The sequence below is a fragment of the Papio anubis genome, chromosome 4 (genome assembly GCF_008728515.1).
Source record: "Papio anubis isolate 15944 chromosome 4, Panubis1.0, whole genome shotgun sequence".
NCBI classification, from domain to species: Eukaryota; Metazoa; Chordata; class Mammalia; order Primates; family Cercopithecidae; genus Papio; species Papio anubis.
In genome coordinates, this window is record NC_044979.1 from 57,360,924 (window position 1) to 57,381,564 (window position 20,641).

General features: G+C 37.0%; 1 protein-coding gene across 10 annotated transcripts in view; it reads right to left on the minus strand.

Annotated features, from left to right (window-relative positions):
• LOC101024293 (membrane-associated guanylate kinase, WW and PDZ domain-containing protein 2) overlaps positions 1-20,641 on the minus strand; it is a 1,445,327-nt gene that overhangs the window by 460,644 nt on the left and 964,042 nt on the right. For all 10 annotated transcript variants that reach the window (XM_031665959.1, XM_031665957.1, XM_031665955.1 and 7 more), the window contains one exon: positions 5,770-5,980. In XM_031665959.1, coding sequence (XP_031521819.1) covers positions 5,770-5,980 — 211 coding nt within the window. The remainder of the gene's footprint in view (positions 1-5,769; positions 5,981-20,641) is intronic.

Here is a 20,641-nt window from a genome sequence, read left to right on the forward strand (position 1 = left end):
GAAGTTTCATTATGAATATTGTTTTAGATATTGTGGATGTGTATTGTACACTATTTTGTCTAAAATGTTTATTTTCTGTCTGGGAATTATACCAGAATCTTGTGCAGGCACAAGAAAAAAATTATGAAAAAATATTCAATGTATCTCCTGTTTTTGTAATACGATTGACAGTAAGCCCAGACCAGATTTTGTGACTAGTAAGATATGTCAAGTATAGAATAAGAAAGTATATTTCTGGTGTTGCTGCATACCAAAAAAATTGATTTTGTATTTCTATCCAATAAATTTCCAAAGTATTTTATCTTTTATTTAATAAATGATGCTTAATTTTTTTTTTTGGAAATGGCAATTGGTGATTTAATTAAAACTTAAGGAGATACAGAAATAGGAATACAAAAAGAAACAAATTGTCTGTTTGTTTAGAATTTAAAAGCAAATTCAGCCCTGACAAATATTTGGAGACCATATACAGCCATGACATTTTTCACAGATGTGAGTTTCAGTTTCAAAAGCCTGCATTTACAAACCTGTTATTTAAGATGACATAGTGCTCACTGCCATTCAGGAAGATGGCAGTAAACAAATAGGTTCTTGTTGTCTTTTTGTTTTTTGCCAAAGCAATAGCAGTCTCTTTTGTGTCACTAACTAAACTGACTCCCAAACAAAGAAGCAATTTAATGGGATTCCCAAAGCATGTCAATCCAGATTAACCCTGTGGCAGTTCTTCTTTTATGGAACATTTAGCCTCTGGAGTAGTGAATTGCTCGCCAAGAAACTTATAAAACAAATACTATTTGTAATATAAAAGTTTAGTTTTTTTCTCAGCCAATGTTTGTTTATATCGGAGGTAGTATGAAATAATGGGAATGACTTTGTAGAGTGAAAGAGTTATGTGACCTTGGGAATGTTAATTTGTCCAAGGATGCCTCAAAGTCTCGTCTATGACACGTGGATAAACCAAACACTTTGTAGGGCGGTGGTGATGTGAAGCAGGCATCACAGCAAATTGGTTAAGGACAAGGACCACGGAGACAGTCTACATCCCATGAAAGTCTGAATCTTGTCAGTTTTTTTGACTACTGTATTTTCAGGATTTAGAATGATTCCCAGGACATAATGCATGATCAATAAACCTCTGTTGAATAAATAGAATCAAAGAGCCCTGGCTATGTCTGACTTTTTGGCAAGTAGTTACTTCTGAAAGCCTCAGTTTCATAAAGTGAGGATTAAGTGAACGGAGTATAAATGCTTAACAGATGAACCATTGTTGTTAAGTTAACCTGAACACACCCTTAAAAAGGTGGGCGCTTGATATATAATAACTCATTTGAATTTACATATTCTCATTTGAATTTATAAGTGATATACTGCCTATTTCAAAGATAATGCTAATGAAGACGATGACATGAGTCAAAGAAACTACTGGTTTTACACAGTATTATACATTTAAAAGTCTCCTGAAACTTATGAAACATAAGACATTATTACTATTTTAAAGCATGTTTGGAAGAGTGTGTTCACTCAAAATTTAAAATTATGCTGCATAAAAATATTTTCTCAGCAATTCTCCTTTTCCAATTAAATGTCATCTACAGGATAGAAGAAATCTGCTTTTATCAAAGGAAGCAGTTTGAGTAGTGTGGGAAACATAGTGGGCCCACTAGTTTACCAGGGTTGCTGAGGGCAGAAAAAAACCTTTGCCTCTTAAATGCAGAACCTCTAAACCTTCACCTCTTAAATGCGGAACTTCTAAAGGACGGAGTCATATAACTATTTTGCAAGATCAAATAAACCAATAAATATTTCAAAATATAATTGCATAATAAAAGACAAGTAAATGGAATTGCTTGTTACCTTAATTCAAAACCTATACTGTTTAATATATGTCTTTTAAAACTACATATTTCAAATCAATGTTCCAGTGTAGAGTTCCTTTATATTTAGAAATAACTATTCTATCTATCTATCTATCTATCTATCTATCTATCTATCTATCTATCTTATACACAGAACCAAAGGATCATTCTCCTTTGTTTCACTTATTTTCTGTTTTGTCATGATCTTCATTTCACAGGAGACAGACTTCAGCAAAGTCTAATGAAAGGGGGGGATCTGCCAGAGGAGACTTTCATTACTCTAAGCAGCTCCCACAATATCTGCACAAGAGAAAAGTTTTTACTGATGTCAGCACTTCTTCCCTCACAAATCTCTCTCATTTTTCTTCTCCTTTCTTTTCCCTCTGGTTTACCTTCCTCTTATGGTATTCTACCTTTCCTTTAAAAAACATTTTTTTACTTATTTTTTAATTGATAAAAATTATATGTACTATATTTTTGAAAATTGCTGAGAGTAGATTTTAAGTGTTCTTATCACAAAAAAAATGACAAGTATGTGAGGTAATGCGTATGTGAATGAGCTCAACTGAGCCATGCCACAATGTGAACCTATTTCTACTTTCCCTTTCTATCATACATGCTGGTACATAACTGCTTCAGGACTACCTCTGAGACATATGGTGGCTTTGTCCTTAAGACATGTCTTATTGCTCAACCATGCTCCCTCCCCAATCACTGTCTCCTGTTCTACAAGATCTGTTTGCAAGGGCCTTTCATAGTATGGAGTTTGTTAGTCCCATAAGGCTTCTTTGTCATAGAAGCAAAGGAACTCACAGATACATGACAGTGGGTGGAAATGTTGATTTAAATGTAATTAGGAAAGGAAGGAACATTCCAGGGCAAAGAGTGAAAACAGACAGGAGAAAATCAGTGAACTAAAGAAAAAGGAAAGCACAGTAAACCATAGGCAGAGAGAGGGGAAACTGTAACGTTGTTGGTGAGATGGTACGGACATGAAGGACCAGACAAAAAGACGCTGATTCACTGCCCGCTCTGTGATACCTGAGTTCATCACACCAAATCTTGAGGTTCAAAGGTAACCTTTATGAAGGACAGATGAATCACAAACTGGGGGTAAGGCAGAGGGTGTCGGGGAGCAGGCGGGCAGGAATGCCTCCAGTCTATGGAGGAACTTAAAGCAGGTGTCATAGACTACCTCGATCCTGCCTCCTCTGTTAATCACTTTCCAGACAGTCACTTCCACCATGACTCCAGGCTCCTCCTTTCACCTTCTTCTCCCTCAGCATCAGCTCTTTCCCCACAGATGAAATTGTTTCCTTCACTTTGTTTTAATTTTCCACCTCCATCCATCTCTGCTCCTAATACTGTCCACCAGTCCTTCCCTCCAACATTAGGAAGATTAAAAAACAACAAACTCAAACAACAACAACAAATGCCGCTCCTTTGCTTGCCTTTCAAAGCACTAATGATCCAGAAACAAAAACTAAGCAGTCATTTCCTGGGATTTACTAACTAATACATACTTCTCTAGTAAGGTCAGGGGTTTCTTCACCATTCCTAATACACCTAGGGACTTTGTCTTTGTAATGACAGCTCCCATACCTGGAATGCTCTATCTACCCATTGCTAACTTTTCAAGTCTATGTTATCTCACCTTTTCTCTGGTGACCCTTTTATATCTTAAATCTATTCTAAGCTTTGGCTTCCCTGAAGAGTATCACAAAATTCAGAATTTGTTGATCAATTGTTTATAACTTTTTGTCTCTCTTCCCCATATTGCCAACAAGTTTGAAAGCAAGGACAAAATCTTACACATGTTTGAATGCCAACACTGGCTGACTGACAAGAGTCATAGAATCATTTTGCTAGATTCTCTCAAGCCCTGACCGACCCTCACTACTTCCTATATACCTGGAACATAAGTTCTGTCTTCTGAAGTTCCTTTTCTTCATAACCTCAATACCTGATGTAGTTAAAAGAGGAAAGTTTACTTTACAATCATACACAAAAAAAGTTTTTATGATTGCATTACTGGAAACACTGTAAGAAAACAGTCTTTAATCAACTTGTCATGCTGCTTTCCTTTTATTTTCCATATAGTCTTACTCCCCTAGTCTTATATAATAAAAATATATATATCATCAACTTCCTTATTCCGAACATCAATTGTTCTGAACATCTATTTGTGACCTCATATATAAGATTTGTATTTTGAGTTCTGGTCTGCAATGATGTCATGCTGTCTTCATTAATATCAAAATTATGTTTCTAGATATGATTATTTTAAATTGTTCACTTTTTAAAACATTCTATTTTCCAATTAATTGATAAAAGATGCCTTGGTCATTGATTATAGCAGTAAGAAATAATGTAAGAGATTCTTATTCCTTTTAAAATTAGAACATTTTCTGAAAGGTGAACACTATTGATTCATTTTCTACAAAACACTGTTTCTCATCCATGTTGGAGTCAAGCAGAGCACCGAGTAATTATCTGATTATGTAGTCCCTTGGTTACATGTATCAGAGTTTCCAACTTCACGTGAGAATTAAATATTGGTATGTGGTAACATTTCAATTTCTCAACTGAATTCTGCCTATAGAGATCTAAGTTATAAATCACTCCAGGTTGGAAAAGAAAATCCAGTTTTAATGTATTTCTTAAATAATCAGAGTTTTCATATTTTTATCCACTGTCAAAACTGAAAACTTCAGTTTCTATTATTTTCACTCTTTGAGGCTTATACAACTTTGAGAGGATAAGGTTGTTCATTTACATTAGTTTCTGTTTTTATTCTTACTAATGAACATTTTGGTTGTCTTGTGCACATCAACAACTTAATTTTGTGCAAAGATTTTCTATTTTGGAATTTTTAAAAAGTTGTTTTAATCCAAGAAGCTAAAGAAAAGCCTGACACTATTAAGATGTATACAAAAATTATATTTTTAAAAAATGTCCTAAAAGAAAGATTAGGTTGAGTATTACTAAGAAGTTCAGGATTTGCACTACAGTTTCCTTAGCAAGTCATAACAATTGTAAGCAATTAATATAATGGAACATAGTAAAAGGAAGTATAATGAACTATACAAAGCCAAATTATTTTACCGACATCTGACATCGGGGTCAAATGCTAAAAACATTTTCTTTGGCTGGGTGCAGTGGCTCACCCCTGTAATCCCAGCACTTTGTGAGGCCAATGTGGGCGACCACCTGAGCCCAGGAGTTTGAGACCAGCCTTGGCAACAAGGCAAAGCCCCATCTCTACTAAAAATACAAAAATTAGCCAGGCATGGTGGCATGCACCTGTGATCCCAGCTACTCAGGAGGCTGAGGCGGGAGGACTGCTTAAACCCTGGAGGTCGAGGCTGCTGTGAGCTGTGATTGTGCCACTGCATTCCAGCCTGGGTGACAGAGTGAGACCTTGTCTCAAAGACAACCAACCAACCAACCAAACAAACAACATCAATATTTTTTATTTTGTGACCTATTACTTCAAATAGTTGCATTCTATTAAACTCCCGGACATGATGGTGAATATTCCTGCAACTAGCTTAGATAATAGGAAAAAAAATTTCATTTCGACAAGATGGGGGTCCTAGGAGGAGTTGAGTAAGCACTTTCTCATGATCTCTAGACTATTCCTAATTCAATAATAACATAACATGGAGATTTGTCTTTTTAGTCACAGTTATAAGAGATTGTAGGGTGCAATTATTTAATCCACTGTTTGATTTATATCTGTATTCTAGGATGCTTTACTGTGTTAAGGCACTATCCCATCATTCTCTCACAAATAAAAAAGATGTTACCAGAAGTTCATGATTTTTTTTTTTTTTTCACGTCTAACTTGCTACATCATTTATATCCTGCTATGATCTTTTTGGCACTGTTGAAAGAAATGTGTGAAACTCACTCAATGAAGTAGACTTCCCCCTTCTCTGTATAGGCCATTTCCCAGTTATCAGGCAATGGGTCTGGTTCCTCACTGTCTTCAGGTTTAGTTGGCTTTGTGTCATCCATCTGCTCCTTCAGCTCCTCAGGCTGACTGTACAGTGGTGCAGGATAAGGCTGGGAGGGCATCTCCCCTGAGGCACCTGCACTCTTGTCTTCATGTTCACTGGATTCTGTAAGAGAACAAGAGCATGTGGTTAGTCACTCCAGCCATGGTAACTCTGGACTGAGTATGGAGAATGCTGTACCAGGGAATAAACTCCATGAATAAACTCTATGAAGGCTAACAGGAAACATTTCTGAAAAAGCATAATGATCACTAGGCCTATTTGAGTTCTCCTTTCACTCCTCATTGTCATCTATCTTTCAGCTAATTATTGTTGTTTACAGAATTGGAGGTTTGAAGGATGTAATGTAAGGACCATTTCACAATACAGGTATGGTGAGCAGAATGGGCCCCTGAAGATGTTCATATCCTAATGCCTGGAATATGTGAATATTGCCTTACATGGCAAAAGATGATCTGCAGATGTGATTAAGAACCCTGAGATGGGGGGATTATCTTTGATTATCCAGATGGCCTCATCCGGATGATTATGATTAAATGTAATCACAAGGGTCCTTAAAAGTGAAAAAAGTAGGCAGAAAAGAAGGGTAAGAGGGAGAATTGACTACTGAATCATGGCCAAAGAGATGCAATGTTGCTGGCTTAGAAGACAGAAAAAGACCATAAGCCAAGAAATATTGGTGGCCTCTAGAATCTTGAAAAGGCAAGGATATGGATTATTTCCTAGAGAATCCAGAAAGGAACACAGCTCTGCCAACAAGAAACACAGCTCTTCCATAGTTTCAGTTACCCATGGTCGACCAGGGTGCAAAAACAGATGATTACAGTACAGTAAGACAGTTTGAGAGAGAAAAAGACCACCTTCACATAACTTTCGTAATAGTATATTGTTATGATTATTCTATTTTATTATTTGTTGTTAATCTCTTACTGCATCTGATTTATAAATTAAATTTTATCATAGTTTGTTTTGTTTTTTTTTGGTGTAGTATATATAGGATTTGGTACCATTTGAGGTTTCAGGCATCCACTGGGGGTACTGGAGCACATCCCTCATAGCTAAGGGGAGCTACCATACAACAGAGCAAAAAATACCTTAAGAGAAATGATAACAGGCTTGGAGGACAGACCCAAGATCCCCAACATATAAGCAGTATGAGTTCCAGAATGAGAAGAAGGAACACACAAGGAAGAAATAATAAGTCAATAAACAATAGAAGAAAATTTATCTAAGATGAAGAAACACCAGTCTGCAGATTGAAACAGTTCACTGAATCTGAGGCCAGATTAATGAAACATGCAGACACTTGGATACATCTAGTTGAAATTTCCAAACTACAATATTAAAAGGCAACTTTAGCAGCTTCCATACTGAACAGATGTGATTACTTACAAAGAAAAGAGGAACAAAAGAGCATCAGACCTTTTATCTGAAATACTCTAAGCTCAAAGAGAGGGTAACATCTATAGTAACTTGAGAGAAAAAAAGGTACAATAATCCAAGAACTTAACTCTACCAAGATATTCATCTATCTGGGCAAAGATAGTCACTTTTGAACATGCAAAAGTTCTGAATGTATACTCTCCAAGTATCTTATCTGAGGGCAAAATTTGAAAAATTACTCTAACTATATCATGATGATTGAATCAGAGCAGAAATCTCAACATATGGGGAGAAAATAAAAGGTACGAAGATGATATGGTTTGGCTGTGTCCCCATCCAAAATCTCATCTTGAATTGTAATCCCCACATGTCAAGGGCAGAACCAGGTGGAGGTAATTGGATCATGGGGAAGGTTTCCCCCATGCTGTTCTCATGGTAGTGAGTGAGTCTCATGAGATCTGACGGTTTTTTAAGTGTCTGGCATTTCCCCTACTCCATCCTGCCATTCTGTGAAGAAGGTGCCTGCTTCTCCTTTGCCTTCCACCAGGATTGTAAGTTTCCTGAGGCCTCCCCAGCCATGTGGAACTGTAAGTCAATTAAACTTCATTCCTTTATAAATTACCCAGTCTCAGGTATTTCTTCATAGCAGTGTGAGGATTAACTAATACAGAAGAAGTAAATCCTGGATAATACAGTTAAATGTAAATGGAAGATGATCACATTTCTGAAAATTTATCATATGTGTTAAAGACAGATTATAGAAAGAAGAAAAATACATGAAGACCTAATAAGACCATGGGTTTCAAACTTTATCTCAGGAAAGCTCAGGTTCTAGAAAGTGAAGAAAAGGTAGGAAAATAGAGACATTCTAAAGCTCTCATCAGTAGGCACTTCAGAGAGTGAGTATATGAGATAATTTTAAAGACTCATCCCTTTTCATGGGATGAGATTATTGGGCAAATAATTTGGTCAAAGTGTAGGCTTAATTGTATAGGGGATATTTTTTAAATATCTCCTAATGTGTATGTTTACTGAGCTACTCATGGATTTATTTCCCCCCTCATTTAGTTTTTCTGCTGTCAAGGACAAACCGTGAGTCTTATTTGTTGGGGAAGAGTAGAGCAGGTACCATCGAGAGAAAGTAATATCATTAGGGTAAAAGAAGAAGTTCCTTAACTCAGAAACTAAAGGGAGAGCACTACTGAGATTCAGAGGGGCTGAAATGTAGTAAGAGGTAATGTGAGGATAAGGCAGCCATCTTGGAAATATAAAAATTCTGCAATTGTTTGGGAACATAATGCCTTTTAAAATAAAAAAATACAAATACACACAGACTTTGAGTTATCCTACTTTGAGAACATATCCTCTAGAAATAAAGGCAGTATTATATAACTATGCCTATATAATACTATTTTTGCAATATTGTTTGTAGCAGTAAAACCCTGGAAATGATATAAATGCCTATCAATGAAAATATAATTAAATAAATAAATAGTTTGTCATTACCATGGAAACCTATGTAGTTTAAAACCAATGAATATCTATTGACCTTGAAAGGCGCTTATAATTGTTATTTGAAGAGTAATCTAAGTTGCAGAGCAATGTATAATATTAATTCTATTTTTCTAAATAAGCAAATATTAAGGCATCTAAGTGATATACAGTTATATGTCTGTATAAGCATGTATATAGACCGCAAGGATGTATAACAGATTGTCAGCTTTGATTAACTCAGGATAGTAAATTTGGATGGGGGTGGGAGAAGCTTCTTTTACATATCTTCTTTGCATATGCCTTCATTGAGTATCTATTGTTTTCATAACTTCAAAAGTTAATAGATTATTTAAATGAGTAAATTAGAATATCATCTTGGTGTCACTATTAATTGCATGGGCCAATTTTTCCCTCCTCTGCATCAATCTAGGAGAGCAATATTGAAGTATCTATTAGAAATTAGAAAACATAAGAACACTTTACAAGTTTTCACTGTGTTGCCCTTAAAAAGGAAATTAAGAATATAATATGGCCCTTAATGATATAGTCTCCTAGCTGATTCCTTATATAGATTTGACCTTTGTAAATTTTGTAGAATAAAAGCAGCAAAAATAGGTACCACTGCTATCTTCAGATTCTCTTTTCTGTGGCATGTTTCAACATGTAATTATACATACTGCGGTACGTACATGGAACATACAAAACGTTATGCTGCACTGAAAAGTTCAAATGCAAGGTCATGCTCTGAACATATTCAGTTATTCAATATTCAGTTAATCAATATTTATTATGCACTCAACTGGTGCCAGGCACTGAGGACAGAAGAGTGAACAAGAGATACATTGATCCTTTCTCTCATGGAACTCCAAATATACTAAGATGTATAGTCTTTATACAGTAATTTTAAGTGTTATGAGTGCTTCCTAAGGAATCTTATGTATATGGGATCTTCTATATGTATAGTCATATAATCTCATATAAAGAGTCAGGGAAAACCTCTTTTTCAATGTGCTATGAGATCTGAGGGTTCTTTCAGAAGAAGGTAAGGGAGAAATAAATATAAGACGGCTGGATTAGGTGAGGCCTTATCAGGCATGCTCAGGATTTGGAAATGTGTCCTGAGAGCAAAGATACTGCTACGTTCTACTGAAGTAGATGACAAAATTAGATTTTCATTTCCCACAAATATCTTCTTAACTATTCCGGGGATTTGAGGGTGGCAAGAATAGATGTTTATAGAGCAGTGGAAAGTTATTTTTGTGTTCTCAAAAAGTAATGATGGTGGCATGGAGATGGAAATAAGTGGATGAAAAAATATTTAGAGGGTAGATTTTATAACCTGACATGGTGGGTGGCAAGCCTATTCACTGAGATTGGAAACAGGGTAGGGGGAGCAGGATTCTGTGGGGTAGGGGCAGTCTATACATATGGTTTTGGGCACACTGAGTTAGAGGTTCATGGAGATGTCAAGTCAGAGAGTTCTTAGCTGGAAAAAAAATAAACCTGAAAGACAACAGCATATGGCTGGATGGTACTACAATTTTAGCCACGAGTAAATGAAATTGCCAAGAGACAGTGTGAGAAGTGGAAACAAGAATCTGGAGCAGCTGTCTGAGGAACTTCAACATTTAAGTCACTGAAAGAACGGACTGGTAAAAGGAGAAGAGGAAAGGGCAGCCATGGAAGCAATGAGAAAATTTAAAAACCTTCATGTTGCAAAAGTCAAGCAAAGGGTGTTGAAGACAAGACACTTAATTGTTGCGAAAGCTTCTGCACAGTCCAGCAAGACAAGGACATAAAATCTATAGAACGGAATGATGTGCAGATCACTGGTGACACTGGCTGCCAGCTATGGCAGCCTTTACAGTGGAGTGGTTGGTGAAGCCAGATTGGAATAGGTCAAAAACTGAATGAAAAGAAAATACAGAATTACCCTGACAGAGATCAAGACCATCCTGGCTAACACGGTGAAACCCCATCTCTACTAAAAATACAAAAAATTAGCCGGGTGCAGCTGCGGGCACCTGTAGTCCAAGCTACACGGGAGGCTGAGGCAGGAGAATGGCGTGAACCTGGGAGGCAGAGCTTGCAGTGAGTGGAGATCGTGCCACTGCACTCCAGCCTGGGCAACAGAGCGAGACTCCATCTCAAAAAAAAAAAAGAATTATCCTGACAGAGCAGTCATTCAAGAAGCTTGGCTATGAACAAATGAACTTTCCTTCCACTGTGTAATACCATTAACTTCTCAAGAGAAATGTAGGACATCTCTTAAAAAGGGATCTAGTCTTCGGAAAAGTCTATAATCATATTTGTTGATGCATCAGAGATTACTGGGCAAAGTTCTCCCAGTTTATCTAACTCATCTGTTTATTCATCCATTTCTTTATTCTTAATTAATCAAGCATTACAGTAGCAAACACGAATTTAATATCTATAGTGTATAAGATACTTGACAAGATCTTAATGGGGGAGAGTATAGACCTTCTTATCAGGCTGCTGTGAACTAAGCTGAGAGGAAAGCAGTAAGTAGCACCCACCTCTCCCATCTTAACAAAGTAAGACAAAAAAATGAGTAAGGCAAGTAAAGATCCATAACATTCCCACATTTACTGTTCACAAAGGCTCATCTAGGGATGAGGTTTAATATGAGAATCAAGGGCTTCTGGCAAAACCCAGAGGACCAATTTATTCATTGGCAATGTGGAACCAGGGCAGGGCTTCCATGTAGGGGTAGAATATGTTCCCAGAAGGGCAAAGTAGAATGTTTAGAGGAAGAAAAGGGGAACTGAGCTAAGAAGGTCTAGGTTCATCTTCCAAGTTGTATCACCCAGATAAATCCCTGCACCTCTTCTGGGCAGAGTGAGTAAAAGAGATGGTGGAATGCAAATTCAGTACTCTCCTAGACTTTCAAGGCAACATGGAGGGGGATGGGTGGAGAAGATGTGTCTCCCCAACTCTGAGCAACTATATAGAGTACTACGATAATGATTTGTTAAGTGATACTCAATGACATAAAATAACTGAATAAAATTTTCTAGGAAGACAGTGTAGCAATTAGAAACAAGAGTACCTAAAGCAGTTGTCCGAGGAACTCCAATATTTGTCAGTAAGAGGAAGAACTGGTCTTATATTTCCTGCATTATTAGAAACATTTAGCGCCTACTAACCATCAGACACTAAGCTACGCAGTGTACAGTCAAGGAGAATGTGGTCCAAATGATATGTAATGTTTTTCCAGGGCTGCCATAATTAAACACCACAAACTCAGTGGCTTCAATAATAGATATTTATCGTCTTACATTCGGGAGACTGAAGTTCTGTATCAAGGCGTTGACAGGGCCAGCTCCCTCTGGGGGCACTATGGAAGGATCTATTTCAGGCTTCTCTCTTAGGTTCTGGTAGCTTTTTGGCCTATGGCAGCATAATTGCAGTCTTCACATGGTATTTTCCCTGTGTGCACATCTGGGTTCCAATTTCTTCTTTTTAAAAGGACACCAGTCATACTGGATGAAGGGTCTACCCCTACTTCAGGATGACCACGTCCTAACTAATAACATCTGCGACGATCGTATTTCAAAATAAAGTCACCATCTGAGATACTGGGGGTTTGGACTTCAACATACGAATTTGGGGGTGGGGAACACAATTCAACTCATAAAATGGTGTACTAGATCAGTTCATTTTGTAATCCACTGAACCAATATTTAACATTTCAAGGACTGCCAATTAGTGTTTCATGTTATATCATATTTGTTTCCCTGATTAATATGGAAAATAGAAATAAACTGTTGCATTTCAGATAATGATTATATCTTTCTTCTGCATTGGCTTAAATTTTTCAAAAATGACATATATTGGACATTGTGTAAGTAGTTAAGAAATTACCCGTTAAGAACAGAACAAACTAATAATGGGAGGGAAATAACCAGATCTTACATGCCAACCAAGCTTGCCTGTGTCAGCTACTCCTGCGAGTATTCCTAGTCCCACGCAGTGTGATGAGAAATAAGTGCATGTAAGCATGCCCTCGCACACATCATATATATGTCAGATCTGTGGTTTGAGAATCCCCGGACTATTTAAATTCTGACTAGGGAGAAGGAGCCAAATAACCCATGTATGTTTTACCTTTTTTGTAGTGGTGTGAAGCTATATTTGATTAGGAAGTGGCTAAGTAAAATTGTCCTTTTTGACTTCTAAGATGCATTTCTCAGTATGCTTTTACTGTTAAATTGAAAAATAGTCTTTTTTGGATGTGTAAAATATAATTTTTTCCTTATTTACTGCTAAAATGAACAGATCTTATCAAACACTGACATTTTTTGTGCATTCCCCATTGCGTTTCTGTGTCTCTTAGATGTCTTTCAAACCAGAACAAGAATTTTTTTTCACTGAGAATAAAAACAAAGAACATTTCAGTAAAGAAGAAACACCTCTTCTTAAAGAATGCTAAGGATGAAAAAATTGTCTATAGAACTAGGACTGTTAAATAGAATTCCTAGAAATTCTATAGAAACATTGAGGCACAAAACAGACATTTATAACATACAGTCTTATAAACAATGATCTACAAAAACATATTTTATTAATACCTACACTTTAACTGCTGTGAAGAATTAAGAAATTTAATTCCTTTCATCTTGCCTGCCCTGAGGGTTTTGTTGAATTCAGTAAATATAATTTTCTCCTTTCCATAAGAAATTCAGAAGGGCTCAAATATCTGTACATAGTGCAGGGACTCAAAGCATTTAATTGGGAGAGAATAAATGTATGTATTTGTGCCTTTAGTTCAGTCCTTATAAATTCTATGGTTCTGGTCCAGTCTAAGGTTTTGATATTACCAAAATATGCATAGTAGCCATTCCGTCTGCTTTCATGTTTATTGCCCTGCCAGTATCTAACACGTTGCTTCTCAGGTACAAGACCAGTGATAAATTAGAATGTCATGGTTTTGAATGTCCCCATCCAGTTTCATTAAAGAATAACCAGAAGCCAAGATAAAACCATTTCAAGAAGAATAATACATATTTTATATCTCATCCATATTTTCATTTGGCACGGTCTATATATACAGTTAACACGCAATTTTCTGTAACTGTCGTCTTTTGAAATGAAGGAAAATAATTGAAGGATTTGTTTTTAAGGTAGATAGAAAAATTTATTTCTTTAAACCATCATAAAATTTGAATTTCCAAAATTTATTTTACCCTGTGATTTATATTTATAATGGCTATGTGACAACTTTTAAGAAATCCAATAATTTTTTCTCCTTGTCTTCATATTATTTCCTTGGAAGTAAGCATGGCTGGAAAACATTTAAGCTGAGAGAAAAAAAGGATCGGGGAATATATTTGTAGTTCATAAAGAGAATAAGAATAATTTGAAATGTAAACATTTTTTATGTTTCCTTTAGAAATTCCCCAATAACAACAGTCTCCATAAGCAGCGGCAGAACATAATGGTTAAGGCTGGTGCCAGTCCACCTAGGCTTGAATCTGTCCTTTAAAGTGGGATGTTGAACAAGTTATTTAATCGCTCTGTGGATACTTCAATTTTGTTAACTGTACAATGGGGATAATGAAGTTACCTACCTGTAAGGATTAGATGAGACTTATCTACAAAGTGCTTAGAGTAGTAAACTGCTAGAATATAGTAGGTGTTCGGTAAATGTTACATATTATTACCACTGAATTCTATTATTTATAATACTAAATAGAGTAGTTAAATTGGTCAAGAAATTCAAATGATTTCTGCCTACAGAAACAAAAGGTACGGTCAATTTTCCATAATTTTTAGATTAGAGGTTTTCAAAAAGTAATGCAAATGTCAGAGAAGGATATACATAAAGGTAGTATTTCTTCTTTAAAAGGTGTTTGCATCAATTGAGCTTTTCTTCCTCAACAGAGACATGTAATGGGGTTAAGTAAATTAAAGGAGGAGAAGCAATCCTCAGAAACCATGCATTCTTTTCCGAGTTCACTATTATATTCTCTAGAGTTCTGCATTTGCTTTTGTTGGGCACCAGGGGCTGCTACTGAGCTACAAACTTGGCATCACTTTGGCACCTTTGAGAGCACTGATTTAAAGCAGAATCAGAAACACAGCTCCCCAATTTTATATTGGTCCAAAGCTTGGTCTTCTCATATACCCCGGGGGCAACTTTGGCTTTCTAGTCAGCTTATAACTGACTCCTTCTCACTCTGGTTTCTACTCATTTGTGGTAGTGGCCACTGTGTTGGATGTGGTGGGGCTTAAAGATTTCTCCATGCTTTTGCGCAAACCCAACAATCCCATTAAAAAGTGTGTTTGTTATATTGATCCAAGGTTTTATTGGATTGTGGTGGGAAGACTGTTTGCTTCACTGCTGGAAGCTGGCTTAGAATTTGAACCACAGGCTCTTGTAAATGAATCAACACTTCAGGGTTGATATTTGGACAAAAGAAAAATATCATTGTGCTGATTTTTATGTATGGAAATTATGATTATTTTATTTCTAATATATAATTTGTAAACTTATATAATTGATTTTTCATCCTGGCTGTACTATAGATTATATTCTGTAATGAAAAGTGTAGGACACATTTCAGTGTCTTCGGAAAGGGAGCAGTCATGCATTCTACACAGCCAGTTGATCAAAAGAAGTCAAGATTGTCAATTATTGCACAAGAATGCTCTTATCAGTTTTCTTACTTTTCCTAAACCTTCTAAAATGAGAACAATTCTAATATGGGTGCTAAAATATTTGCACATTGTATAGTGACCTTTTTTGAATATATATAGAGAGAGACATAGTGAAACACGCACATGGCACAAAATGCAGAAGTAAAATGGAGGAAAACAGTGAAAAGCAAGCTTTCCTCCTGCTGCTACTCTCAGGGCTCTAGCCATCAAGTTAGCAATAATAATTATCTTTGTGATACTTCAGAGATTTTTCTATGCAAACTTATTATTGACTATTAGTCAGTTTTTGACTCTTCAGTGCTCTGAAGTGGTTCTAAGTGCTAAAAAAAATCATTATAATTAATACATCAGATATGAGTATAAAGAGGGGGTGGTCCTTAAACAGTGTGGCATATGTATCTATACCATATTTTTGCAGATGTAAACAAATGCTTCCCTTTATTATTTGAGGCAGGGAGAAAACATAAGTCTAGAAGCAGATATTAGAATTAGGGAAAGTTAGTGGTTAACTATGCTTCTGATTTTTGGGATGATACATCAACCCAGAAGGCAGAAATCCCCAATCCTGTGAAGAAATGATTTATATATGTATTTTTTTTTAGAATTTATTTTAGTTTTGAGACAGAGTCTTGCTCCATTGCCCAGGCTGGAGTGCAGTGGCGCAATCTCAGCTCACTGCAACCTCTGCCTCCCGGGTTCAAGCGATTCTCTTGCCTCAGCCTCCCAGGTAGCATGGGACTACCACGATGGGCTGATTTTTGTATTTTTAGTAGCAACAGGGTTTGCCACGTTGGCCAGACTGGTCTTGAACTCCTCACCTTGTGATCCACCCACCTCAGCCTCCCAATATATATGTAATATTTATAAGCAAGTTAATTACATCTCTTCTATTCAGGGGTCTAGCCAGGGATATATGAATTACTGATAATGCATACTTCATGCCTCAAAATTATTTTTCTTCTATATCTAAAACCCACAATTAGTTATAAATTGTTGGAAGTAATAAAAGAACAATATGGAAAATTACGAAAATAGAAAATTCAAAGTCTGTGGGTAGAAGGTGACAAGGAAAAATATTTCCTAAGATATAAAAACTAAATTGAAAAGAATCACAGAAAGATTAGCAGACAAAATTATTTTAGATTAACAGGGGAGAAGAAAGTATCTAAAGATATTTATCATAAAGAAACAAGTCCCCCAAATCCTTAACAAACTTTGGGATGAAAAAACTGACACAAATGTTGACACACTTAAAAAACCACAGCAAGGTATGAAATAAAGAACATGCACATACAACATTTCTTAGAGCTTGCCTTCAATTATTATTATTTTTTTTAATCAGGAGCATAGTATTATATAAAACATGAGGCCACTTTCTGAAGTTCCAGAAAATTCAAAGGAGATGAAAGAGAAAATTAGGAAGACTTTAAATTTGATCTTGATAATTCAAGAGCTATTCTTTGGGGCGAAATTGGAGTCAAAGTATTTTTGGATGAGAACAAAAAGTCAAAGAGGGGTAAAAACATCAGAATACTGTTCCCAGTGATAGAGTCACGTAGAAGGAATGGGTGCTCGGAGAGACCTTATGCTCTCTTCAGAGAGAAAGGCCAGTCCTCAGCCAGAAATAACTAGAGCCATCACTGACAATAAAGTAGCTGGAATTTTGCACCAATAATCATAATCACTTTCCTGAGGGGAACTATAAGAAACACAGGGACACAGGTGAAAATCACACCTACAGAGAATACATGATTGTGATTAGAAAAAGGCTTAGATTCTAAGAATGGCTGGAGAAACTGAAGAAACCTAAACATTTTCACAATTCCATGGGCTTTCTGTAATTGCTGGAGAAACCTGAGGTGCTGGTTGTTCTCGTTCTGCCTTCCCCACTCATGGATCAAATCTCCCTCACATACAAATTATGTAAACCTGCAGAGAAGTAGAGAAACACCCTCTCCAGAGGTTGAGTGCATGCAATGCTGAATCCGTTTAAGAGATGAAGAGGGCTGGGTGCGGTGGCTCACGTCTGTAATCCCAGCACTTGGTTGGGAGGCCGAGGCGGGTGGATCAGCTGAGGTCAGGGATTCGAGATCAGCCTGTCCAACATGGTGAAACCCCATCTCTACTAAAAATACAAAAATTAGCTGTGCATGGTGGCACATGCCTGTAATCCCAGCTACTTGGGAGACTGAGGCAGGAGAATTGCTTGAACCCAGGAGGCAGAGGTTGAAGTGAGCTGAGATCATGTCATTGCCCTCCAGCCTGGACAACAAGAGTGAAACTCTGTCTCAAAAAAAAAAAAAAAAAAAGGACTAAAGAGGTTCACATCCATTACTTTCAGTTTAACCGAAACGTGACTGTGCCTTGATTTAAAATGACACTCCTAAAACTAGTCATGATTTCCCTTATTAAAATGGTATGTTTACAATCACTATTATAATAGTTTGATTAATATTAATAGTGATATTACCATAATTATAAAATTATAATATTAATAGTAATATTGTAATTACAATCACCACAAACTCTAAAGTGATATCATTACTTTTTAATTACATCTAGATAATCAGAACATTTTAAAACTAGTGCAGTTATAACTTTCAAATAATTCTTTCAAGAAAAGATGGAATGGCCGTCATTTATGGATAGAATATCTAATTTTAGAAGGCTAATTTAAATTAGCCCCAGAAATTTACCCATTCAATGGAGAGATAAAATCCAGTACTCTGGGAACAAGATCATAAAATTAAGCCCTTCTTACCCTGCTCAAAAAAGATAAATATCTGGGTAGATACACAAATCGCAGTCTCTGTGAACCCACACAAAAATAAGCAGGGCATAGGCATTGGGGTGGTTTCAGAGTGGGGCATTATTCACAGGAAAACAGTGAGATTCACTAGGGAGGACATAATTCTTCTGACAGTGACAGGGTCTCATTCACAGAACCAGGACTGATGGTGCATGCACAGTCAGCGTGCCAAGCAGCACAGGACCTGGATGCGGGTCCCTAATGGTGAACTGAGATCATTGCCGAGGACACTCGGTGATCACATAAGGGACACTCTGTTTGCTCTCTGGGAGATGCAGTTCATTTGCACTAATTGCAGGCTTGGGGGCCTGGAGAAGGCAGCTCTGTGTATACATACTGTATTCTCTTTGTTGGCGAAGGTAGCTCTCATGGGGCCCTGTTCCTCCTGGCATTGTGTGTGTGTGTGTGTGTGTGTGTGTGTGTGTATGTGTGTATTAACAGAGAGATTTAAATGCTTTTAAAATATATGTGCATTTCTAATTCTTTGCACTAGGCTTACTAATAGCTCGTGAGGGGAAGCTACAAGATAATAGTGAATTACTTTCCGGAAAAGTTTAGCAGATAACTCATGAAATAAAAGAAATCCAAGAAAGCTTAACCTAATTACTCTGGTTTACAGGATCTTGCTTTCCTGAAGGAGAGTTCAATCTTTTAAAAAATCCAGTCGACTTATCTATTAATCATCTATCTATCTTTGGTATTGCCAAAGCTAGGGAGGCCGGCTAATTCTCATCTCTAAGAGTATGTATTTTAAAATGTACTTCTATATACTTTTTTTTAGTTATACAACTTTTGAAGGAATATAGGATCAGGAATATATCCTTCAAACTTAGGAAACACTGCATATTGAATATACTGAATAGCGTAAAATGAGCATGAAAGGAATGTAATCATGTTGATACTGTACAACTGACATCCTCTAGAGATTAGACAAGATTGACTAAAAAAATAGATTTACTACGTACTTGAAATATTTAAAGATATATGCTAATTGCTGAACAGGTAAACAGAAAAGTAAAAGAAGTCCTTGTTTGGACAGACGCAGTGGCTGACGCCTGTAATCCTAGCACTTTGGGAGGCCGAGGCGGACAGATCACCTGAGGTCAGGAGTTCAAGACCAGCATGACCAACATGGAGAAACCCCATCTCTACAAAAAATACAAAATTAGCTGGGCATGATGGTGGGCGCCTGTAATGCCAGCTACTTGGGCGGCTGAGGCAGGAGAATCGCTTGAACCTAGGAGGCAGAGGTTTCGGTGAGCCGAGATCACACCATTGGACTCCAGCCTGGGCAACAAGAGTGAAACTCTGTCTCAAAAAAAAAAAAAAAAAAACCAAAAAAGTCCTTGTTGTAATAATGTTTACAATATATATATATGGGGATACCAGACATGCACATTATGAAAAGTTTTCAACAAGTACCAGGCTAATACCTTCCAAATACATGAAAAGTGCAAATTGTATTACTGTCATTCAGAGATGATCAGCTTTTACTCTTCACTGTGAAAAGTCAACAAGGGATTCCCAGGAAATAAGAAACATTTTTAATGGATTTTGAATACAGAAAGAGAATTCAAATGTGGGAATGGCCAGACCACACAGGTGAAAATGTTTTGAGTGTGTCGTGTGGATGAGAGAAGGGAGTTTATGTATGGGATTAATGGGAGCCAATGCTAACAGAGATATTCTAGTCAAATGTAGGAGGACCTGAGTTGCTGCCTGAGGAATTTGAACCAATGGAAACAGAAGCTCATTCGAGTTTTGAGGACAGTTGCATGACCTGTTTTTGTTGTTGTTGTTTCTTGAGATAGGGTCTCACTCTGTTACCCAGGCTGGAGTGCAGAGGAACAATCATGGCTCCTTGCAGCCTCGACCTTCCTGGGCTCAAGTGATCCTCCCACCTAAGCCTCCCAAGTAGCTGGGACTACAGGTGTGTGCCACCATGTCTGGCTAATTTTTATATTTTTTGTAGACATAGGTTTTTGTCATGTTGCCCAGGCTCGTCTTGAATTCCTGACCTCATCTACCCACCTCAGCCCCACAAAGTGCTGGGATTACAAGTGTGAGTCATCGTGCCCTGCCATGACCTAATTCTGGTTCAGGAATTTTTACCTATGGTGGAAAAAAAGGTAATTGGATCAGGAAGGATCCTCAAGGCATACAGATCAGTTAGGGAACTACAGTCCACACATGAGTTAATAAGGCAGTGCTCTAGGATGGTGCAGTGATATTTCGAAGGAAAGGACGGGAGCCAAAGGCTCTTTTGTGTCTAATAAACAATACCAAGACCGGGGAAAAGAAACCTAAAGATAATTCTGAGGTATATGGGTGAAAAAGTAGAATTACAGAAATCAAGTAAAGGGCTTCGTGAATTGGTTTGCTTGTTCGTTCTGTGGCAA